The sequence below is a fragment of the Rhinatrema bivittatum genome, chromosome 13 (genome assembly GCF_901001135.1).
Source record: "Rhinatrema bivittatum chromosome 13, aRhiBiv1.1, whole genome shotgun sequence".
Classification (NCBI taxonomy): Eukaryota; Metazoa; Chordata; class Amphibia; order Gymnophiona; family Rhinatrematidae; genus Rhinatrema; species Rhinatrema bivittatum.
This window is the reverse complement of record NC_042627.1, coordinates 3,788,294-3,814,506: the sequence shown is the minus strand read 5'-3', so window position 1 is coordinate 3,814,506 and position 26,213 is coordinate 3,788,294. Positions and strand designations below refer to the sequence as shown.

General features: G+C 42.1%; 1 protein-coding gene across 2 annotated transcripts in view; it reads left to right on the top strand.

The window, feature by feature from the left end:
• The window catches only part of LOC115075379 (alpha-N-acetylgalactosamine-specific lectin-like), a 31,018-nt gene extending 5,020 nt beyond the window's left edge, over nt 1–25,998 (top strand). For both annotated transcript variants that reach the window (XM_029575712.1, XM_029575713.1), the window contains exons 2-7: nt 443–496; nt 2,794–2,912; nt 3,253–3,393; nt 4,952–5,066; nt 9,944–10,016; nt 25,044–25,998. In XM_029575712.1, the coding sequence (XP_029431572.1) occupies nt 445–496; nt 2,794–2,912; nt 3,253–3,393; nt 4,952–5,066; nt 9,944–10,016; nt 25,044–25,086 (543 nt within the window). In that variant the 5' untranslated portion in view covers nt 443–444 and the 3' untranslated portion in view covers nt 25,087–25,998. The remainder of the gene's footprint in view (nt 1–442; nt 497–2,793; nt 2,913–3,252; nt 3,394–4,951; nt 5,067–9,943; nt 10,017–25,043) is intronic.
• Nucleotides 25,999–26,213: the final 215 nt, after the last annotated feature.

Below are 26,213 nucleotides of genomic sequence, written 5' to 3'. Positions count from 1 at the left end.
GCCTGCCAGGAGCAGGCGTTAATAGATGTGCGCATCAAAAAAAGAATTAAAAGAAAGAAAAGAAAAAATAATTGACGATTGGGCCCATCACAAAAACCAACGCCAAGTTTAACGGCATCTGTTTTCGTTACCGGCGGACAGCCATGAAAACCGACGCCGATAAACCCGGCATTGGTTTTTGTGTGTAGAAGAAAGGCACCCGTTTTTGCTGGCCATTCCTGACAGTACAGGTGCTGCAAAAGCTCAAAAAAAAAAAAAAAAAAAGCTCCTTAGCGGCGGACAGCCATGAAAACCCTAGCACTGACTGTTCAGCGCCCGCTTTCTATGCAACTTTATTGCATCGGCGCCACAGAATGTTAATGGTACTAAATGTTATCACTTCAGTGCATTCAGTCCACGCCATGTTGTAGCTGTTTTCATGACACCTTCTTTCTCTCCCTAGACATGAACGTCTATGCATCGCTGTGTCTTCTGGGTCTCCTCTTCATTACTGGAGGTAGGATTATATTGCACTAAAGATCCTTGTGGCCTAGTGGTTGGAGCAATGGGCTGAGAGTGAGGAAAACCAGGGTTCAAATCTTGCTTTTCCCACTGATGATTCTTGTGAGCTTACGCAAGTCAATGTTGCTCTCCATTCCTGTTCTTTCTGGAGTAAGGATGCCTTTGGCATAATATTTAAATGTAATTCAGCTGAAGAATTAACAGACGTACATTTTGAAAGCCCGATGTGCGTTTCGATCGGGGATACGTGAATAAGTCGGGCTCACATGCACCAAGTGTATTTTAAAAAGCATCCACTTACACAGGTAAGTGCCGCAGCATCCACATCTTGAAAGTTTTTGAAAAGGGGCGGGCATTGGATGTTTCAGGGAGTGATCCTGCAATGGGCGCATAAACGGTGTGCGCTGAGGTCCCCTGCCGCGTAACTTTACTTCTGCTACGGATGCCGCGTAAGTTAAGACTTAAAGGAAACTAGGCAGATCCGTGGGTTTTAAGGGTTAGAGTCAATTAGGGGGCATGATGGCTATCAAACCGGGAGGGGTTGGAGGACCTCTCTCTTAAGTGGGCAAAGTGGGGACGAGCTGGTAAACTGGGAAAGGCGTCAGGGCACGCCACTTTTAAAATCCCCTGATGAACGCAGTAGAAGCGGGATTTGCGCACACGTGCACCTGCCCACTTACAATATGGCACACGTGCGCATATGCGATAAAACGGTTGCATCCCTGGGCGTGGGCAAATAAGGGCAAATGTGCACACACTCACTGGTTTGAAAGTTACCGTCTCTGTGAGCAATAGTTCTAACAACATTATTTGTTCCTAGGGACGGGGAAAATTCCTGCAGTACCTGAATTTAGCTTACCTTGAGCTACAATGAAAACATGCAAGCTAAATGCACTAAACTAATTAAACTCTTCTCCCCTTTGTATAATTTCATGGAGTCTGTGAGTGAGAAATACGCTGACAGTGGTTACAAGTAGGGATGTGCATTCGTTTTAAATGAAATAGACAATGGCAATGAAATTGTCGATTTCGTCTTGTTTCGGGAGCACGAAGAAACGCACTAACCGGATGAGGAAAAGGGGCGGATCCAGGGCGGGGTCTGGGCAGGGCATGAGCAGGCTGGGGCAGTGCTATTAAAGCGCTGTCCCATTGCCGCACCCGCAGCAAACGCTGGACTCACGCAACTTGCTCCTGCCCTGGACTGTGGGTAAGTTGTAAAACAAAAAAAGAATGATAGATAGTCTGATTTTAGGAGTTGTGGAAAATAAGGGAAAAGGGAGACAGATTAGCTAGAAGGTTTAGGAAGTTCCCTCCCAGTCCATTCCCATAATATATTTAAAAATTCCACCCCCCTTACATGCATTAGTCACCCCATTCAGTCACCCCAGTCACTCCCCCTATCACCAGTCCCCCTATCACCAACCCCACATATACCAGGCTACCTCTCTCTTTTACCAGTCACCACCCCAATTAGTCTTTTTCCCACCTGTTTCCCCATACAGCTATCCCAGTCCTCCTCCTCTCATCAGTCATCCCTCCACACACCAAGCTGCCTCTCTTTCACAACCTCAACCAGTCTCTATCACCCACCTGATACACTATAAAGTTACGCCAGTCATTCCCCCTCTCACCAGTCACCCCAACACACTAGGCTGCCTCTCTCACCAGTCACCACTCCATCAGTCTCTCTCCCACCTGCCACCCCATACATTCACCCCAATCACTTCCTCTCTCACTAGTCACCCCTATCCCTCCCAAACACACAGACACACACCTGGGGAATTCAAAGTATGCATGTCCCAAAATGCCAGGTCCCCTTTCCTAAAATACAAAGGGATTGGCATATTCAAAATATGCATTTGCGTTACAAGCTTTTACTTTTGCCTGCTAGAACTTGATGCTATTATTTATTGCATCACTTGTTTGTTTACACTTGTTGCCAGGCACTGGCCATTCCCCCACAAACACCAGCTTGCAATCTTGGCAGCACAGACAAGTAACTAAAGAAGACAGCCAATGGGAATGCTGAACTGTACCTCTGGCTAAGGAACTGCTCCCCAGTTTACACTATTAATTAAACTTATCCTTGACATTTTCAGTTTGTGCGGACTAACTCTGAAATTAGGGAAACCTGACATAAATACCCCATGAACCATTTTAAAAATGAAATCAAACAGATAACAACCCAAAAAGAAAATGACCTGAAAAATAATCAGTGCACATCCCTAGTTAGAAGTGCTATATAAATGCAAATTATTATTTTTTTATTATTATTGTTCTTGTTATTAACAGGTAACTGTGCTTGGGAAAATTGCCTGTGTGCTCAGGGATTCTGTAACATAGGTTGGATACAGTATAAAGATGCCTGCTATAGGAATTTTACAACTCGCATGTCTTGGGCGGATGCAGAGGTAAAAAACATAAACTGTTCACCAGCAAACACAATCATTTCTATGTATTTTGGAAGTATACATATTTCTTTCTCATGCACACAATTTCAAACCACCACTAGTTTTCTTTTATTTTACCCAAAACATTTCAGTTTGAATGTCAGCACAGATATTAGAGGATATTGTTAGTAATAATGAACTCTTTTGCTATCTCAAATTATTTGGTGTTTGTTGCCTGTGTTTAATGCATGCATTTAATCTTGTTTATTCTCACATTCTAAAGTTCATTTTTTAGAACTTCAATAGTTAAAGTTTTAATAAAAAAATAATAATAAAAATGTCTCCTTCCTGTTTGTTCTAGGCAGTATGCCTGTTGCAGAATTCTCATCTGGCCTCCATTCATTCTTCGGAGGAAAATGACTTTATTTATATTTTAATGGGAAAAATACACAACCATTTAACCGGGCAGGCCTACTGGATTGGAGGACATGATACATTCAAGGTATAATCTGACATTCGTGTTTAATGAAACCTCGGAGCAAGTCCATAATAAACTGTAATCTGAAGAGAATGAGCAGGAACAGGACCGGACATTTTATCTAATATGCAAATGTATTTAGTAGGCACATCAAGAACTGAATTTAGCACGTTAATGGCAAAGAGGCAGATGTGTACTATGCTCTTCAGATTATCCAGAACTCAGCCACATGTTTACTTACACATCACTCCAATACTCATGCAATTACGCTGGCTTCCAGTTCAATGGCAGATCAAATACAAGATAGCATCCATCATCAACACAAGCTTCATAACATTGCTTTGCCCTGGATTAATTCAACTGTAAAAATATATACCCTTTGCCATTCCCTTTGTTCTGCAAGCCAACAATTCTTGGCAATTCCAGCTCTAGGTTATGCCAGGCTCAATTCAACCAGAAAAAGGACCTTTTCAATCACCAGCCCAACCGTATGGAACTCTTTACCGTCTCCCTTGCAAATTATTGAGGGCCATAAAGAAATCAGGAAAGAAGTTAAAACTTTTCTTTTCCAGAACACCTTTAAAGACCTGCTCTCTGACTGTCCTAGTGTAAGCTCAAGCTTCAGTCCTCTAAAGACAGATTATGACCAAATTGTCTTTTTAGTTTCATAAATTTAAAAAAAATCCTGCAAACAAACAAAAAAAAAAATCAAAACGGGGCCTCCTGGGCCCACTCCACTGCTTCCCAGAGCCTCCCCAGGCCTCTCCATCACCCCTCTCACCCCTTCCAAAAATCAGCCAGGGCTTGGGCTTTCCTGGCTGGACTGAACCAAGCCTAACCAGGGCCTCCATAGGCACCTCCAACTCTCTTCCCTTCCACTCTCAGATGTTTGCTGGGACCTGGGTCATCTTGGCCTCTACTTACCTTTCTGTTTGGTCCAAGTACCAGAAATGGAAAGGAGCAAAGCTCCATTCCCTCTTTCCTCACTGGAATCCTTTAAAAATGGTATCCGTTTGCCCTGAGAGTAGGCCTTATTTTTGGGCTCTTGCACCAGGCCTAAAAGTCACCATTGGACCCAGTCCTAGGCCTTGGTACCAGGACCAGTCCTCAAGGCTTGACTTGGTGCTGGGCCTAGGCTTCAATGCTGGGCCTGGTCTCATCTTAGGCCTTACCACTAGGAACAAGGCCTCTGGACTAGGCTCTGGTGCAGGTCCTAGGTCTTGGCTCCCGGACTAGGCCTCAGTGTTTGGTCTGACCTGGACCTAGGCCTTGTCACCAGGCCTATGTCATTTGGTCCTAGGACACAATTTTTTCTTAGTGGTTCTGTTGGTTTTTTGTTTTAGATTTTATTTTCTAGATTAATGATGGGGATGTGTGTTCGCTTTCGCAAATGAACCAAACAAAAAAAAAAACATTGAATTCAAAAAAGAAATTAAAAAACAAACAAAAATTTTGGTGCTGCACTTCCCTACCTGCTTTTTTTTTAATCCTCTGCTATAATTTTTATTTCATACAAATGTTTTCCATTTCTCCATTGGTAGTCTATTTCTTCAGTCTATGACTAATTTTTTAATATTTAAAGGAAGGGAGATACATGTGGACAGATGGTTCTGCATGGGATTTTGCAAGATTTGGCTCTGGACAACCAGATAACTTGGGAAATGAAGACTATATTGGCTCTTGGTACCCTGAGAATGGTAAGTACTTTTTTTTTTATCTCACACCTATTATTTCTTGCCTAATTCCTCTCAATCATCAGACTAAATTTCCCTCACAGCTGGTATTTATATTTCTCAATAATGCACTGACATATTTGAGATCTGGAAAGGTTAATAAGAAAGCAAATAGAATGCTAGGGATTATTGGGAAAGGAATGGCGAACAAAACAGAGAATATCATTATGCCTCTGTATCGCTCCATGGTGCAATTTCATCTTGAGTATTGTATGCAGTTCACGTCACAAGAAAGATAGCAGAATTAGAAAAGGTACAGAGAAGAGCAACCAAAATGATAAAGGGGATGGAACAATTCTCCTATGAAGAAAGGCTGAAGAGGTTAGGACTCTTCAACTTCAACTTGCAGATGAGATGGCTGAAAGGAGATATGATAGGGGTCTATAAAATAAAGGGTGGAATGGAACGAGTAAACATTAATCAGTTATTTACTCTTTCAAAAAGTAGAAAGACCAGGGGAAATGCAATGACGTTACTAGGTAATACATTTAAAACAATAAGAGACAATATTTTTTACTCAATGCATAATTAAGCTCTGGAATTCCTTGCCAGAGGATGCGGTGAACACTATGGGGCAGATTTTAAAAGCCCTGCGTACGTAAATCCTTCCGGATTTACGCGCGCCGGCGCACCTATTTTGCATAGGCCGCCGGCGCGCGTAAAGCCCCAGGACACGCGTAAGTCCCGGGGCTTTATAAAAGGGGCGGGGAGGGGGCGTGTCGGAGGCGTTCCCGAAATGACGCAGCGTTTCGGGGGCGTGCCGCGGCATTTCGAGGGCGGGCCCGGGGGCGTGGCGCCGGCCCCTGGGTTGGGTGACGGTGCGCCAGCAGCCCGCTGGCGCGCGCAGATTTACATCTACTTTTAGCAGGCGTAAATCTGCCAACAAAGGTAAGGGGGGGTTTAGATAGGGCCGGGGGGGGTGGGTTAGGTAAGGGAAGGGAGGGGAAGATGGGGGGAGGGTGAAGGAAAGTTCCCTCCGAGGCCGCTCCGAAATCGGAGCGGCCTCGGAGGGAACAGGCAGCGCGCGCTGGGCTCGGCGCGCGCAGATTGCACAAATGTGCACCACCTTGCGCGCGCCGACCCCGGATTTTATAAGATACGCGCGGCTACGCGTGTATCTTATAAAATCCAACGTACTTTTGTTCACGCCTGGGGCGCGAACAAAAGTACACGATCGCGCAAATTTTTAAAATCTACCCCTATTAGTGTAGATGCGTTTAAAAAAGATTTGGTCAAGTTCCTGGAGGAAAAGTTCATTAACCATTATTAAGGTAGAATTGCAGAAATCTACTGCTTATTCTTGGGATAAGCAGCTTGGAATCCATCTACCCCTTGGGATCCTGCCAGGTACTTGTGACCTGGACTGGCCTCTGTTGGAAACAGGATGCTGGGCTTGATGGACCCTTGGTCTGACCCAGTATGGCAAGCCTTATGTTTTATGTTCTTATTTATAGTTTGCTTGTCCTAAGTGAACTAGTGCTATGACCTGGTAGTACATTTTCAATAAGTTGTTTATTCAATGGCAGAGTTCCCTAAAATCAGTCATTGTTCTTGTTAGGCTGTTGGTGGCTGGGGATGCCATAGCTTCAGTATTTATAGATCCTGTGGGATGGAGTCCCAGCTACCAGACAATGGTGATACCTAGCCAGGGCAGTGCTGGGTTGGATCCAGGGTCACCCTGATAAAGTACATGAGGATTTTGTTTTTAATTCCTGACATGTACTTCTCCATAGGAATACATTAAAAGGTAAAGTTAGATAAAAGATCTTGTTCACAGGGCTGGGAAAATAGCTTCTCTGCAATCTTGTAAGATCTCCATTCGGTTTCTTTAAACCATATATTTTGGTGTAACAGCTGGATACTTTGGAAAGCTCAAAATGCGCAGATTGACTTGATCTACACAGTCTGATGGTTGATTCTGTTTACGCTGCTTTAGCTAAGGAGGCAGCATGGATTCACCATTGGAAGATCCTGTCAGACAAATCTGATTGACTTTTTTGACTGGGTAACCAAGGAATTGGATCGAGGAAGAGCACTCGATGTCATCTACTTGGATTTCAGCAAAGCTTTTGACACTGTCCCGCACAGGAGACTGGTGAATAAAATGAGAAGCTTAGGAGTGAGTGCCGAGGTGGTGGCCTGGATTGCAAACTGGTTGACGGACAGAAGACAATGTGTGATGGTAAATGGAACTCTCTCTGAAGAGAGAGCGGTTTTAAGCGGTGTACCGCAGGGATCGGTGTTGGGACCAGTCCTTTTCAATATCTTTGTGAGCGACATTGCGGAAGGGATAGAAGGTAAGGTATGTCTTTTTGCGGATGACACTAAGATCTGCAACAGAGTGGACTCGCCGGAAGGAGTGGAGAGAATGAGATGGGATTTAAGGAAGATGGAAGAGTGGTCGAAGACATGGCAGCTGACATTCAATGCCAAGAAGTGCAAAGTCATGCATATGGGGAATGGAAATCCGAATGAACTGTATTCGATGGGGGGAGAAAGGCTGATGTGCACGGAGCAGGAGAGAGACCTTGGGGTGATGGTGTCTAATGATCTGAAGTCGGCGAAACAATGTGACAAGGCGATAGCTAAAGCCAGAAGAATGCTGGGCTGCATAGAGAGAGGAATATCGAGTAAGAAAAGGGAAGTGATTATCCCCTTGTACAGGTCCTTGGTGAGACCTCACCTGGAGTATTGTGTTCAGTTCTGGAGACCGTATCTCCGAAGAGACAGAGACAAGATGGAGGCGGTCCAGAGAAGGGTGACCAAAAAGGTGGAAGGTCTTCATCAAATGACTTATGAGGAGAGATTGAAGAATCTAAATATGTACACCCTGGAGGAAAGGAGGAGCAGAGGTGATATGATACAGACTTTCAGATACTTGAAAGGTTTTAATGATCCAAAGACAACGACAAACCTTTTCCATAGGAAAAAAATCAGCAGAACCAGGGGTCACGATTTGAAGCTCCAGGGAGGAAGATTCAGAACCAATGTCAGGAAGTATTTCTTCACGGAGAGGGTGGTGGATGCCTGGAATGCCCTTCCAGAGGAAGTGGTGAAGACCAGAACTGTGAAGGACTTCAAAGGGGCGTGGGATAAACACTGTGGATCCATAAAATCAAGAGGCCGTCAATAAAGAGTGGGTGGCTAGCCAGAATGACGGCTACTGCCTGGAGACAATACCCTTATTCAATAAACATACACATGGTTACTGTGACTCCAACATCGCTCTAAGCTACAACAGCAAGAGGAAATGTGGAAAAAAGGATTTGCACTCACAAAGTGGGGAGTAGCTGGCTTGTTACGGCGGGTTACTACCCCAAACCAAATAAGCCTGATACTTCACTTTCAATGCATATCCAGCATAGCTCTCTGCTTCAACGGCAGGGGAGAAGAAAACCTGATACTTCACGCATATCCAGCATAGCTCCCTGCTTCAACAGCAGGGGAGAAGAAAAACTGATACTTCACGCATATCCAGCATAGCTCTCTGCTTCAACGGCAGGGGAGAAGAAAAACTGATACTTCACGCATATCCAGCATAGCTCTCTGCTTCAACGGCAGGGGAGAAGAAAAACTGATACTTCACGCATATCCAGCATAGCTCTCTGCTTCAACAGCAGGGGAGAAGAAAAAAGGATTCGCACTCACAAAGCGGGGAGTAGCTGGCTTGTTACGGCGGTTACTACCCCAAACCAAATAAGCCTGATACTTCACTTTCAATGCATATCCTGCTTCAACGGCAAGGGAGAAGAAAAACTGATACTACAAGCATATCCAGCATAGCTCCCTGCTTCAACAGCAGGGGAGAAGAAAAACAACCAATAAGGGCTGAATAACACAGTCTGGGTAAAACAAATAAGCATGGGTGTAGCTTGCTTATTGCGGCGGTTACTTCCCCTACTACCCGTAACTAATCAAGCTTGATATTTCACTTGGTTGCAGCTCCATCACTGCTCTCTACATTAATGGTGGGGGTGGAAGGGAAATAGAACCAAAGAGCTAAGAGAAACAGATAAGTGTGAGAAAAAATGTGAAGCTTGCTGGGCAGACTGGATGGGCCGTTTGGTCTTCTTCTGCCGTCATTTCTATGTTTCTATATATATCCCAGCTGTCACCTGAACTTTACACTGTTCTTACCCAAGAAAATGTTATTTTCTTCCCACTTGGCCCTCTGCCATTCTGTGTTGATATGCAAGCAAGTTGAAATATTTAAATTAAATTCTAGATCTGATTATATTTATTTCTTATAATAGCTTTGTTCTTCCTTCCTCTCATAAAACATCCTTTTGCTTGTGTCATAGTTAGTTTACAGTGCCATTTTGCATCTCACTTCCCAAACACCCAACCTCCCATTCACCATCACCATTCACCATTACCACATCTCCATAGCAATCCCCATCCACCTCATCCACAGCAACATCCCCCCATCCCCCATCCCTCCCTTTCCCCATTTTATACTTAGTCCTTACCCACATGGGTAGGAAGCTCCATAATTAAACTCTACTTGCAGGCCTCTCCAGAACTGCCTCATGGTTGTGAGATTCCTTCTAACCCTCTGGATGGGAAAGAGAAGATCCTAGTGTCTCCCTACCAGGAGTGCCTCTGGTGGAGGAATTTAGCTGTCTTTCTGGGACGCCATCTTGGAATGAACCTTCCCTGGAAAGAAGTGTCCTAGAATGAAAGCTTGAGTAATAAAAGTTTGTCAGTCACTGTTAAAAACCTACTCTGGATCAGAAGAAACAATCACACAGATGGGCATTCTCAGTAAATATCTCTTAAGTTCTTATACTTCCTGTTCCTCCATAGCCACTTCTGATATTTTCTTTTCTTTCTTGATTAAGATAAGATTACCTGGAACGATTACCCTGCAAGTTACTCCTTTCCATTTGTCTGTAAATACCTCCTGAAGAACAGGTAAATGATATTTCATTCCTTTATTCATCTGCAAGAATGTTCCAGGGACATCTCATTCCCTGACAGTTTGTTGATGGCATATTTGTTGATGGACAATATTGAACTTCCAAACCACTATGATGATTGCTCAGATCTGCTTCTGGAAAAAAAATGATTAAAAATGATTCTTTATTTTGATATTTTATTATTAAGATTCATGAATGATACCTTTAGCTTAAAGTAGTGTGCTGGCCATGTTAGACCACTTAAATACACATGAATAAAGATTAACAAACAAAAACAACAACAACAATATATATATATATATATATATATATATATATATTTATACTATGCTATATCAATTGGTACTTTTTATTGGACTAACTTAATATATTTCTTGACTTGCTTTCGGGAGTTAATACTCACTTCTTTGGCTCAAAATAGAACCTTTAGCTTAGAAAATTGCATATTAAGGATGATCATTCAATTAAAATGAATGCACAAAATTCAATGAATAAGGCCAATTCATTTCATTTGGGGGGTCTGAAATGAATTGGTGGCACCCCCAAATGAAACAAACCTTATTTATTGCATTCATTTTAAATGAATGCATTGAGCCTAGGCCTAGGCGTGAGGCTGGTGCCTCACTTAGGGTATAGACTGAGGCCCAAAGCTGGCACCATAGCCTTATGCCTAAGTGCAACGCTGGAGCTATGGCCGAGGCTTAGCCCTGGGCCTGACCCCTGGGCCACAGCCTAGGCCAGAGCCCAGACCCAGGCACGATGCTGAGACCTGGCCAGTAGGTCAGGCCTAGGCCCAGAGTACAGGCCTTGGAACAAATCTGATGTCCTCTTCTTTTCTTCTTCAATTGATGCCATCTGCTGGGGTCACACCGGAGTTAATCCAATCCAGACCCAGCATCGGGCCTGGATCCATGTCAAGGCCCTGGCATCAGGACTCAGTCTCTGAGCCAGGCCATGGTGTATGGCCTGGGTCTGGCCTTGGGGCCTGGTCCCGGCATCTGCCCTGGGTCCAGGCTGAGGCCCCAGTGTCCTGCTGCAGCCTCAGCCTACATCTAGGCCTCACTGATGGATCCCCACCGGATCGGGTAACTGAGGGCCGGGAGGGATTCTGTTACCAGTATTTTTTTGGGTGGGCGGGAGGCTTTGGGAGGGCCCATTTTAAATTTTTTGGATGTTCTTATTTGGGGGGGGGGGGGGGGGGGTAAATATTTGATTTTTTGTTACACGAATGAAATGAATTAAACATTCCCAAAACCGAAATTCATGTGAAAAAATCCTCCTGAAAAGAGAAATGAAACCACATTTTTTTCCCTGACATCCCTATTACATATATGGTGAAAATAAAGAAGGCAATGTTCAAAATAATTTGAAAAGATTGGATTATGTCTTAAGAGAGTCATTATTAGACAAATCTACATATCTACAAATAGTTGGCTCATTTTCCTTTAAAAACTGCCTACAGGTAAAGAGATTCCACAGACATTTCACCTGCTTTTCCTGTGGAAAAAAAATTGCTGAAAAACAATGAGCATAGATTTGAAATTCTGCCTTGCCTCCAGGAATGATTTCAATCAATCCAGCTAAAAGTTTGTTTAACCTATTTTTAGGGAGGCACATAAAATGATAGAGGGCCTGGTGCCTCTTTCTGAGCTAAGCACAAGTCTATATGGGGTTCATACTATGATAACGGTCAAGCAGATGGTACAGAGAACCTAACATGGAGACATGGGCTAGATTTCTCAGACTGGATAAGGAAAAATTCCTTAAAACATCCTTTTCCCACTGTGATTATCTGCACCCAACTCCTTCCTTGAAGTCACTTACAAACCCAACTCCTTCCTTGAAGTCTCTTACAAACCCACACTTGGGATTAAGTAAGATCTCACTTGAGGGTATCTTCAAACAAAACGTTTATTGTCCACAGCAGTCAGTGCTTAATGAGTTTTAAAAATACATTAATTGAATCAGGGTTTGCAGTTTATTACAGCAGTACCAGCAATAATAACAAAACTCTCTTCCTCCAATCTTCTTAGAGTAATACAAAACATACTCACCCTTTTTCTTATTTAAGATGGAATTCAATATTCACATCACCCTTCAGGATTCTTCTCATTCACCAATACAGTTCACTCACTTCCCAAAGGATTTTCACCAGTTTCTTGTGTCATTGGCTGTCATCGCCACCTCCTAAGATCTCAGCAAAGATCTCTCACGCCTTGTCCTTGCTGGACTGAACAGACTGGCTGCCCTCCAAGAAACTGGGAAGCTTAATAATAAATTTCTTAGGGAAATGAACAAGAAAATATCCAATTCCCACCATTAACACCATCTTATATTGATCCCAAGGAGACTCCTCCTTGTGGATTTCCTTCACTTTCTTAAAGGTATATACCAAATTATCTGAAAACCTCTGCCACAAGCGCACTTGCATAGCTGAAACAGAGGCTAAGTGACTTCCTCCTTCCTCAGGTTTTCTCCAAGGGCTATTTTCTATTGAACCTAGGACCTAATTTAGTGCCACATCATATGCATGCAGTGGAAGCTCATTCATACCTTTATCTGGACTGAGGGACCTATTTCCTAACCAGTGTTATTGTGTCAGTGTACATTAAATCCCGATACTGGCATTTAATGTACAATAAAATACATTAAATTGAGATATTGATATTGCAGATAATATTAGGCTGAATGTGCAAAGCAGCTCACTAATATTAAAAAGTTTAAGATGACTTGCAATAAACTTCACAATCTGAAAGGTAATTACACTTTAATAGGCATAGCTAAATTTCTACCTGAGACCAATGGCCGTTTAATGTGCCTTTATTCCTTAAAGGGGCAGGTACCCCTCCATTACAAACTTTCTGTAGTCAAACCTCCCTGCTCCCTCCTCTGGGCCTTCCCTGATGCACCATCACAAAAGTAAAAACATGTTAGCCTTCCCCCATTTAAAACCCCAATCTCACCAATACTCAACTCCATGCTTGCTCCTTATGACCCCACCTCTCTATGCCTTTAATCACAACAGTGAATTGCTGAGTCGCCTCAGGTATTAGTAATCCCCAGTCTCTTCTGCCTTGCTAGTGACATAATTCAAGATAGTGCTGATTGATATAAGGCTCCCCTTTGTCCCTTTCTTGTGAGAAGCAAAGGGGAGCCTGAGTCACTGGTGTCATTTTCTTTTTAAGTGAAATCTTTATTGAATTTATATTTTATACAACAGGTGGAATCAGGGGAGAAAAAAGAGGGGAGCTTCCATACAAAGGAATAGAATACAATAATGTAAAAATATAAGGAAATACAACCAATATTGAACCAGATTGATGCAGACCTAACTATAGAAGAGCAACTAACATCTTGAATAGGAAGAAATAGTAGAGCTAGATATAATCAAAGCAGCGGAGAAGAACATCATTATTTATCACTGTCAGGAGTCATAAAGAAGTGGTCTACTATCCTCCACATAGCCACCCAACTAAGTAATTACTGGTATTTCCTGGTCGCTTCCTTCTCATAACTGTAGTATAAACAAACTGTGTGCCACCAAAAGGTAGCATTTAAATTAGTGAATTTTTTCCAGTTAAATAACATGAATTTAAGAGCAATAGATAAAAAATGTAATAGTTTCCAATGAGGATAAGGCTGGCTGGACAGCAAAAGACTAAGAATAATGAGATTTTAGGTTAAAGGATAGGTTACATTCATCATAATGGAGATCATATGCCAATCATCATGCCAAAAATCATTAGTAGACGGACAGTGATATAAAAGATGAGATAGGGCAGCCTTGGGGGTTCCACAAGACCAGAAATTGTGGTTATCAGAAATACCAGCTTTATGCATGGCCCAAGGTGTCCAAACTGCAGGATGTGCCAAACAATGAAAACATCGATTGAGTGAGATGAGAAGAAAGAGACACGCATATGAATTTATCCCAAAATAGGAACCATGGAAAATCATTAGATATTGACAATTTGTGCATCCAAGTCTTTCTAAACCAGTGTAGGGTTGGAAGGAGTTGAGTTTAAAATATTTCTAAATGCAGGAACCACTATGGCCATGGAGAGTCAGGGTATTTAATAAGTTGACCACTTGGAGCAATTGGGAAATCAGAGTGTAATCTATTGATGCCCCATGGAGGCATGATATTAGTTGGGCCCAGCAGAAAAACTGAGAGGGGTGAAGTTGGAATTTTTCTTGTAATTGAGTAAAATGTGTAGGTTGCCATTTTGAAGTATATGATTAGTGGATGAGACACCAGCAGATTGCCACACCAGCCAATCTGGATTTCCTGGCAATCATAAATTTGGAATTAAACTACAATGTTATCAATGCAGGTAATTTCCAAGGAACGAAGGGACGTTGGATGGCATTTGCCAAAGCATGGAAAGCTGTATAGGTAGCTAAAAAATTGGATGAGAGTGAAAATAAGTGATTGTAGCAATGATAGTGAATAAAGTATTCAGTCTAGCTATTCTTGTTCCAATGGGTGCCAGACTGGGAGAGATAGAAAATAAACATCTTCTGAAATCCAGGCAAGACCCTGCTGTAATATGAATGAAAAGTGGTAAAATCGAAAGTATGGAAAACTGACCACTCCCTTTTGCCTGGGTAATTTGAGTTTTCATAATGCTAGATGGGGTGATTTATTATTCCATAAAAAGTGGCATAGTATGACATCTAGTTTATGGTACAATTTGTGCGAAAATAGCATTTGACGCATACTAAGAATAAAGTTAACTTGAGGGGCAAGCACCATCTTAATTGTGTATAGATGACCCCATCAAGAAAGGAACAGTGGTGACTACTACTGACACTATTAGTTAAAAGAGTGATTATATGGTCTTCTACTTTAGAGAGGGTCAAAGATAGCAAAGTGTAAAAATAGATAACCAAGATATTTCAGGTCACCAGGAACCCAGCAAATCTGATAAAGTTGGGAAGCATATTCAATGGCTCATCCATTGAGGGGCATCAATTCTGATTTGCTCCAATTAACATGATAGCCAGAAATGTGTGAGAAGGAGGAAATATACTCCATTATTTTAGGAATCATAAGCAGGGGTTGGCTGCCAAACAAGAGGACTTCATCAGCATAAACTTCCAATTTAAATTCCACCCCACAAAACCAAATCCCTTTTATTTCTGGGTCTTGCTGAATGGATAGAAGAAGAGGTTCCAAAGAGATGTTAAACAGATATGGAGAGAAAGAGCAGCCCTGTCATGTCCCCTCTATAAAAGCACTTGTTGTGAGAAAATGCCATTGATAGAGAGAGAGGATCTTGGAGAACTATATAATAGTTTGGTTAAGGAAAGAAAGGAGTCACCACCACAGCCAAACCAATGCAGGACATCAAAGAGATAATCCTGTTTAACAAGGTCAAATGTCTCTTCATCAGGAAGAGAGAAAGCAGCTAGTGTCTCTGGAATGTTTTTTGATATATGCAAGAGATTGAGAAAGAATCTTGCATTGTTTATAATAAACCGACATTTCATAAATCTGGATTGAGAGACATGGAGTAATTTACCTACCACAGTACTAAATCTTAAAGTAAGCAGTTTAGCAAATTGTTATAATCTACATTAAGAAGAGAGCTTGGCCTATAACTGGTAACTAGTAGTGGGTCTTTGTTAGGTTTAGGAAAAACTATTTTGGCTTGTTGAAGTGCGGAGCCACAACACTATGCATGTCCTTCAAGGTAGAATAAAAAGACTCCAAATGAAGGAGAAGCAGAGAGGCAAATACTTTGTAGAATTCTACCATTAATCCATCTAAACCAGGGGCCTTCCTGGATTGGAGGGTGGATAAAGTGAGCCGTGTTTCAGATTGAATAATCGGTTTATCAAACCTCTCTCTTTCCACTGGTGTTAGAGATGGGTAATCTAAGGAAGAAAGAAAGTTAGATAAAAGAGAGGGATCTTTACGAGACTCAGAGGTATAGAGGGAAAGCTTGTAATCCCTAAATTCTTGAAGAATTTCAGCTTGTGTAGAGTGTTGGACCAGTCTAGATTTAAGCTGCAATCCATTGATCTTTGTGTGTCCGAAGGTAATTAGCCAGCCATCTACCAGAATTTTTCTGCTCTGAATAGTATCTAGATTTCTGAAGAAATAAAGCTTTACCAGCTTGATTGCTGAGCAGTTTATTATATGGAAATTTCAGTTGACAGAGATTGAGCACAAGGGAATTATCTAGAAAGCCAATATAAGCATGCTCTGAGAGAAATCTGACAAGTTGAAATCAATGAGTTGAGTCTTAAAGATTCTGCGAGCATGGACAGAATTAATAATTGATCATTTTGCCTTGCAAGGTAGATTTAAAAGTTTTCCCTATCTTTTGCTGTGTGATATTGATATTGTTATTAATGGCAAAAAGATCTTCAATAAATGCTGAAATTCGAGATTGAACTTTAGTCTTCTACCAAATCTGCTTTGAATTTCCAGCTAGGTTCACTAGATGGCAGCAGATACTAATGAATAAATAAGGAAACCATAGCATAATCAGAAATAAGTACTGAGGAAATCGTAGAGTGCAATAGAGAACTAAAATGTATTGAGGAAATTGTAGAGTATAGAGAAAATTGAGGAATTCGTAGAGTGCAATAGAGTATTGAGGAAATCATAGAGTGCAATAGAGAATTAAAAAGTAGTCTATATGTCAATAGGATTGATGCAGCTAAGAAAAAAAGGTGCAGTTCTTATCCTTAGGATGCAATAATCTCCAGGGATTGACAAGACCATAGGAGGAGATAAGGATGGTAACCACTGTATGAGAAACAGAGTCTGGCAGGGCTGGTGGATTGATGATCCAAAATCAAATCTGCGGGTTAATTAAAGTCACCTCCCATTAATACTGGAAGTTCAGCACGAGTATGAAGCTGGGTAGAAATATCAGTATAAAAGGTATGAGCATCAACACTAGGGGAATAAACATTTAACAGTAATTTAGTATTATGGATAGAAACCACTCCAGCAATCCATCTACCTTCAGGATCAGATATTTGTTGAATATGTTGCAGATAGGGATTTGTGAACTAGTTTAGCCACCTCACTCTTTTTATGAGTTGCGGGGGCCAACCCAATCCTGTTTAAGCTTAAGAGATTCAACATGTGACAAGTGAGTTTTTTTTATAGGAAAACTAAGTCAGGATGTAGAGGTGTTAAAATGATCCAAAACTTTCTTTTATTTGATACAGTGGTTTAATCCATATGTAACAGAGGGAACACACATGAAAATTTAGAAAAAAGTCACGGGTCAACAAAGCATAATATAGAGTTTCAAAGTGAAGGTGTCAATTCGATCATCCATCTTGTGCAAAATTATTTTTGTGTGCAGACATTGAATAAGTGTAATGAAGAATATTTTAGTCTATAATCCTTAATGCTGTGCATGGCATGGGAAATACAAATGCTGATGATGGGATTCTGAGGTAAAAGCTGACACAGCTGGTGTTTCACTTAGAAAAGCTTCATCAGGGGTAGAAAGTGTTCCACAGTTTATATCCACTAAAATATAAGAAATACCAAATAAATAAACCAAGAAGAAAATCTTGATAATGTACTTATCTGTGTGCCCAATGGTATACCATCAATCTAGACTGCCAGGTCTCAATGATTCAAGGATGTATAAAACTGAAAAGAGGCAAGCACTTTAAAGCATGGTGAAAATATACGTAGCGTCTGACGCATGCGGACCTGGAAGAGAATGTTAATGAGCAACATGCACTGCGTATGATCACTGCAGAAAAATTAGATCACAATCTAAATTGTTATAGCATGATAGTAGCATACGAAACATCTGATGCATGCAGACCTGAAAAAGAGTGTTGATATATGACATACACAACACATGGTCAATTCAAAAGAGCACTTAAAAATCACATTCTGAATTGAGTCTAACAGGTATAACTGATTCTGTGAATCCAACCTTGCTCTAAACAAAGTAGTTTCAAATTTAAATTACCCCCTGCCATCTGACCTTAAGTTGATCAATGACACAAAACCGTAGATCATTGAAATCATGCTGCGTCTCCTCACAATGAGGAACCAATGGAGCACTGGTTCTCTGATGTGTAAGAGCGTTAACGGTGTTCAATCATATGGGCTTTTATCATACGTGATGTCTTGTCCATGTAAACTTTTTTTGCAAGGCCATTCAATCAAATAAATTACTGAAGATGAAGTACATGTAGTGGTGAAAATCCGATTTATCACATGAATTGTAACTGAGGATGTGTTCATGGATATATGACACACAGAACAGTTTCCACAAGGGCTATGAGCCCCATTTATCATAGTAGATTCGACCAACTAGGAACTTGTAAAATCAGAATGAACTAACAAATCACATAGATTGGGACCTCTAGTATAGGTGATACGTGGTCATCTTTAAAGATGCCATGAATCTGTAACACATGCCAATTCCATAAAATAGAGGCCTGTACTTGATTTGAAAAAGGTAAAATACAAGTCATGCATGAAGATGATGGAACAGTACAAGGTAAAGATAACCATTCCCAATGACTATACTTTCCTCTAAGGAATGTTTTTGTACAACTGTTTTAGAATATGCCCTCGCTAAAAATCTGTCTGTCATGAGTTGTGTTCTTTTGAATGGAACACGCTGGCAGGCTTCTGACACCTTCACTTTGAAAGTCTCTATTATGCTTTGCTGACCCGTGTCTTTTTTCTAAATTTTCATTTTTGTTTCCTCTGTTACATTTGGATTGATTATTGTGGATAACGTACTGGCTCTTTGGTGATTCTAATAAAGTGGTTTAAACCACATTCAAAGTAAATACTCTCAGATCAGTAGCCATAGAAAATAGAGAGGATAAAATGCAGACACTACAGTGAGTGAAAATCCCCAGAGGGTAGAGTAAGGATGGGCACTGATCCAAAAGGGCTGTAAAAGGAGACATAGTGGGAAGCTCTGGGAACATGAAAGGAGAGGGCAAAAGTAGAGAAAAAAAGAAACAATGCACCTCTAAAAAGTGATGCGCCAAAATATTCCAACATCCGGGAAACTAGATAGATAGGGCTGGAGAGGCACGGAAATAGGCTGCTCAAGCCATCCAACTCGGGATGATAAATAATAACTGAAAAGGTTGCTGTGTCCAAATGAATATGGAAGGGAACATAATTGGCATCCAATGCATTACCTACAAGTTAAAGAAGAGAAACATACAGCAATATTGACTATACATAAATGCAACATGAAGGCTCATGGGCCCAGAATGAGGTAGATCTGGCATTAAAAAGAAAACATCAGCCATCGCTTCCAAGTTAACTGAAAAGGTAAAGCATATAAGACAAAATGTCTGCAGATATTAAGTCATATCTGGCTAGCAAGGATCAAAATAGAACACCAGATTACAAATCAAGAGAGCTGGCAACTGTCATGTTGCAAAATTGGAGCAGCTGAAAACCATTATCATCCTCTCAGAGATGAAGGGAAATGAAGAAAATACTTTGTCGTAAATCCAGTGAACATCGAAAGAAAAAAAAATAGCAACAAAAGAAGGGTGAACAAGCCTGTTGTTCTCTGAAAATAAGAATGCTTAAAGCTACTAGCTGTAGAGACAAGTTTTTTTATTAAATGCAATAAAATAATATAACTCTTACAAATTAAACAATAAGGTATCTTTTGGAGAGGCAGAGTGCTATGCAAGACACTAACATAAAATCCCTCTTAAATGATTTTACTGATAACACAGCATTATATAGAATTTCAGTTGTATGGCGTGACTGATTGAAAGGAGCACCCAGAGAGCCCCGAGATTTCTCTGCTGTTTTTGCCTGCCTGCCTGCCAGCCCTGACATCATCAGGAGGGGCCGAGGAGACGCCATAAGAACGGCGTACCCTAGGTGCGCCACTGCCGCCGGCATGCCGCCAAAGCCACGGGCGCCCCTTAGGCGCGCGCGGCTTTGCTTGGCTTTGCTTGGCTTTGCTTGGATAGCGAGGATCGAGGAGGAACTCTGCCACTCAGTCACCACCACAGAGGCAAGTATATTGCATTGTTATAAGAGACTATCAGACTGCTGATAATTTAAAATTGTAGTATTAAGATGCCACCTAAACGGAAGGGGAAGATAAGGATTTTCCCCTCGCTTCCCCCCCCCCCCATCTCCTATTCAGCAAGAGATAGTTTGTTTCTTATCCGCTCCTGTATCTCCAGCAGCTAAGGATACCGCAGACTTGGGCTTTTTGGGAGAACAGCCCAAGTCATTGGAGGAAGCCTCGCTGAGTCCCAATCTAGATATACCCCCAATATACAGGGCGGCTCAAGGACTCATGGGAAGCCCACTAGAGGGACTCAATTCAACCGAGTCAGGAACCCCGATTAGAGATATCGGAGGTGGAAATGGAACAACGCCTGAGGGAGGTGATCAAGCCTCAGAGAACAGCCAGAATGAAGCCTTAAAGCAGGGGTCAGGAACCTTTTTGGCTGAGAGCCATAAACGCCACATATTTTAAAATGTAATTCCATGAGAGCCATACAATATGTTTAAAACTAAATACAAGTAAATGTGTGCATTTTATGTAAGATCACACTTTTAAAGTACAATAAGTCTCTGAAAATATTACACCAGGCCTTAAGACACCAATACATCTCCTATTAGGAAAACGGACCAAGTCAGGCTGCTATAGAGTCCTACACAGAAACTACACGCCAGCAGAAAACCTCACCTGAATCACGTGCTGTCCCTCACCTAACATAGAATAAAGAGACCAAAACGCATAACAAGAAGCATGCAGACAAAAACTGAATTGGAAACTGCAACAAGCCAGAGTCTCTGTATGCAGTGTAACAAAGGAAAAAAGAAACATCACACATCCTTATAAAACAAATCAAGAAATATAAAATCATCAGCAGTAAAACTGTACTAACAAAAAGAACATATTTCGAAACAGCTGATGAGTGGAATATCCAATAATTAAAAACTCATATAAAACATTTCCAGATACCAACAAAATATTTCAAAATAGCAGACACAAAGATCCAGTAATGAAAAATAATAAGGATACAAAAATTTTTTTGCTCTGCATACCTGGGAACGTTTGATATCCAGGTGTCCTGAGATTGTTCTGAATTAGCAGGAGGTGGGGTGGTTTGCTTGGAACTTTCTCCTCTCTCAGTCACATACCAGCGCTCTCTCTCACACTGGCTCTCAATGACACACCTATACACACATGCTCTCAGTCACTCACATATACAAATGTTTTTTCTCTCTCACTTATATAGGCTCTTAATTACACATTTACACACATGCTGTCTATCTTTTCACGCTTACACACACACAGGCTTTCAATCACATAAATACATGCTGTCTTTTTCTCTCACACACAGACTCTCATTCACATGCTTACAAACATGTCCTCTCTTTCTCTCATTTACACACAGGCTCTCAATCACATACTCACATGCTCCCTCACCTAAATCAGCTCTCAATCACACACAGACACACATGGTCTCTCTCTCTCATTTAAACACAGGCTCTCAATCACATACTCACATGCTCCCTCACCTAAATCAGCTCTCAATCACACAGACACACATGGTCTCTCTCTCTCATTTAAACACAGGCTCTCAATCACATACTCACATGCTCCCTCACCTAAATCAGCTCTCAATCACACAGACACACATGGTCTCTCTCTCTCATTTAAACACAGGCTCTCAATCACATACTCACATGCTCCATCACCTAAACCAGCTGTCAATCAGACACAGACACACATGATCTCTCTCTTACTTATACACACAGGCTCTTAATCATACATACACATGATCTCTCTCACACACAAAGGATCTCAATCATACACACATACTCTTTCAAACAAACAGGTTTTCAATTACAAACTTACACATACAGGTTCCCAATGGTAAACTTACATTCATGCTCTCTCTCTCACAGGCAGGATCTCAATCACAGACATACTCTCTTTCACATATACAGGCTCTCAATCATTCACATACATGCAATCTCTCACTCACACACACAGGATCTCAAACACACATGCTTGCTCGCTCATTCACTCTCTCTCTCCCCCCCCCCCCGGGAACTCGCGGCAGCAGCAGCCACCTCCCAACGCTAACCTCCTTCATTTTCAGCCCTCGCGGAGGCGAAGGCGGAGTCCCATCGGCCGCGGTTGAAGATTTTCATTTTCCTCCGAGCCGCGCTGCAGTCTTCTTCCCGCGCAGGCACCCGATGCTCTCCACTTCCTCTTCCAGGCCGCGGGAAGAAGAGAGCACCGGTGTGCTCTCTTCTTCCCGCGGCCCGGAAGAGGAAGTGGAGAGCATCGGGTGCCTGCGCGGGATGACCCGCGCAGGCACCCGATGACTCCAGCGCTGGCACCCGGCTGACACCCGATGACTCCCGCGCAGGCACCCGGATGACTCCAGTCGGCGTGCTCTCTTCTCCTCCCCCCCGCGGCCCGGAAGAGGAAGTGGTGAGCATCGGGTGCCTGCACGGAAGAAGAGACCACGCTAGTGTGGTCTCTTCTTCCCGCGCAGGCACCCGATGCTCTCCACTTCCTCTTCCGGGCCGCGGGGGGAGGAGAAGAGAGCACGCCGGTGCCGCTGACTCCAGCTGTCCTGCCGCGTTCCGCCCGGGCTGACATCATTTTAAGCCCGGGCGGCGGAGGACCGGGGAGCAGCTGGGTCAGCGGGGAACCGCGAAGTATGGCAACACGTGTCTGCGAGCCAGATGCAGCCCTCAAAAGAGCCATATCTGGCTCGCGAGCCATGGGTTCCCGACCCCTGCCTTAAAGCACCCTGCGGTGGTCACACTGGAACTGCTATGGGACATGATCGCAAAAATGTCAATGGATATAAAAGGACTAGAGAAAAAGGTAGACATAGTGACAGGGAATAATCAGCAGGATTTAAGGCAAATCTGAGAATGTATTAAAAATTCAGAATCAAGGATTAAGGTTCTAGAAGATAAAGAGGAAAAAAATTTAGAATTTCAGTCAATAGTAGCAAAAGATAGAGATTATTTGTCTAGACGACGTGAATCTTTTGAAAATAATAATAAGCGCCTAAATCTACGTCTGCTCAACTTTCCTAGGATAGCTGGGCAGGTGCTGATGGAAACGCTGAAGATATTTCTAATGGAAACCTTGTGCTTTTCGGAAGACGATCTTCCAATAATCAGCTATTGCTATTTTTTACCTAAAAAAACCCCCAACTTGAATAGTGAGGAGATGCCCTTTCAGGGCAATCTCACAAATTTCCTTGAAAGCACTGACAATCAGATAATTGATAGGGGATTGCTATTAGTTGCTTTTACAAACTTACTTGATTTAAATAAAGTTATGAAAAAATATTTTGGCAAATATCCTATCATATTTCAAGAAAGTTGGGTTAAAATTTTCCCTGATCTATCTATTTCTACTCAAACTAGAAGAAGAGAGTTTCTGACTTTCAGACAGGAGTTGTTGTCAATGGGATTTACATTTACCCTTAGATATCCCTGTAAATGTATTGTTAAGAAACATCAGGATGTTTATATATTCTTTACTCCTGACCATCTGAAAACTTTTGTTGAGCAAAAAAAGCTAGTCATGTCACCAGGTATAGCCCAGTGAAATGTAAATTATTACAGGACAAGCCGTAAAGCCCGTTAAAACGGGCTACATCCCTCTGTCTCTCACCTCCCCCTCATTCTCTCTCCCCTCACTCTTCACCACCCCCCTCCCCCACCCACTCCTCTCCACCCTCCCTCTCCTCTCACTCAGTCCCCCCTCTCCCTCATTCCCTCCTCTCCCTCACTCCCTCCCACTCAGTCCCCCCTCTCCCTCCCACTCACTCAGTCCCCCTCTCCCTCCCTCCCACTCAGTCCCTCCCTTCACCCACCTCCATTTCCTCCCGGCGCCGTAAGCGCGACTTCCCGCAACCCTCACCCGGCTCCATTGACTCCTCCCGCTCCTGCCGGCAGATCTCGGGGGGGGCTGTCACTCCCCGCGCGCGTGGCAGTGACCCCCGCGAGATCTGCCGGCAGATCTGGGGAGGAGAAGTAGCGGCACCGCGCGCGCGCGGTGCCGCTACTTCTCCTCCCGCTCCTGCCGGCAGATCTCGGGGGGCGCGGGAGTGACACCCTCCCCCCCCCCCCCCGAGATCTGCCGGCAGATCTGGGGAGGAGAAGCAGCGGCACCGCGCGCGCGCGGCGCCGCTGCTTCTCCTCCCGCTCCTGCGGCCCCACCGCCATTTTTTTTTTCTGATCGACGTCCTTGCCCGCACATGCGCAGTAGAGCTGTGCTCTACTGCGCATTTGCGGGCCGTCGGTCACAGGCCATTTATAAGGTAGATTACAATGCAACTGTGAGAATTATATTATTTTCCCTTTTCTCTCCCCTAGTTTGCAATGCCTCTGTTATTATTTAGATAAGTATAGTAATGACATCCTTTGATTAGATCATAATTAGACCATTATATGTTATTTGAAGGTAAAATTTGGATTTGTAATTTGAAGTTATGGTGTAATTATATGCCTGTTTTTGTTGTCTAATTTTGAAAAATCAATAAAAATTATAAATTAAAAAAAAAAAAAAGAATTTCAGTTGTATATTTTCAACCCCTAGGTTACATAATTGTCAAAATTTCTATGATTGGCTTTCTATTATAAACAAATAATCTGAATAGTCATATGGCAGTTTGCTTTAATTCTTGAAGTTAATAAATCCTTTTCTCATATGTAAATATTTTCTTGGAATTTTCCAGTATTAGCATCTTGTGTTTGTTCTAAAAATATTTTCTATAATCTTAGATGGAATGTCAATTGGCCTCATCCTTGTTCTTGTTCTAGATATGCTTCAATGATCTTAGATAAAATATAAACTGACCTTATCCTTGCTTTCAGATGGAATGTCAAATAACCTCATATCAGCTCAAAATGTTCTACAGCCTTGTAGCTTAGCATCTTTATCTAGCTTATAGTGACTGACTGTGTAGCAACACCAGCAACCAGATCTTTTATATCTTAAGTTGTCCTCATTTCTAATTATTTCTTTCCCTTGTGCAGGATATGCTGTGACAGTGGCTATGGCAATAGCTATGGCCGTTAAGTCTGCCTCCTTGTGCTAAAGAGAGAGAAGGAGCACAAGGACAACCTTTGATTTCTGCAATACAACTGAGATATTCTAATTTGCATGACCTATAATTCAACCTTTACAATCAGAGTAACGTTAGAAGACATATAAGGACAGATTTGAGATCAGATTAAAATTAGGGTGAAAAATTGCTAAAACATTCAAGTCAGAATGTTTGCAGAACTTTGAAACAACAAATCTTTTGCCTCTTGATTTCATTTTGTCAGCATCTGGGAAAACAAAAAAGTTCCCCGCAAAATCTGCACGAGCAAAACTTGTGTAAAAAGTAATTGTGTGGGTAACTTTTCCAGAGGTCTCATTGTAAGGATCAGACAAATTTACCACAGTGCTCTGTGCCCAAAACGTGTTGTCAATGGATTTCTTCCAACCATTGAGGCAAAATATTGTTGTTGCCATTTTAGTCCACTTGAATATGTAGGAATAGGGGTCAACAAATAATACGTAGTTAATATCGTTTTATTGTACTACTGTCAGTACAAAAGGAAAACAATGTAACAATAAAAGTTCTATTAACTTTGGGCTACTGTCTCCAAATGGGTTAATTTTGTGAATCCAAAGGAATGAACCGCATCATACGGGAGGGTTTATTGAGTCTGGTCTCAGCCTCTCAAATTTAATGTTAGTGCCCTTCTTAATACTTTGATTGTGCCAATGAGAGCTTCCTTTTGGACTCCATAGGTGTTACATATGCACAGGCGACATAACTAAATGTGCCTGAAAGTTCTTTTTAATCAACTAACCTGGAACGTGAATGTTGCCACACAGTATGTGATTTTTGATCAAGTATATGAAGACTGATAATGTAAACCGTTGTGATCATCTTTTGGAATGACAGTATATACAATGCTTAAATAAATAAAATTAAAATAAACTAATAGAAATGTTTTTGTTTTCATTTCCCATTAAAGTCTATGGGACAAGCAAAACTTTAAGGATTTCTTTCTTGCCAAGGCAGCTGCCAGCTAGCACATTTAAGTACAGCGATCACTGCTTAGCAACCAGTGATGTCACACATGGCCCTGGACTGACAGGGGCTGAGGTGGCAAGGGGTGGGAAGGAAGAATCAGGGAGCAGGACTTACC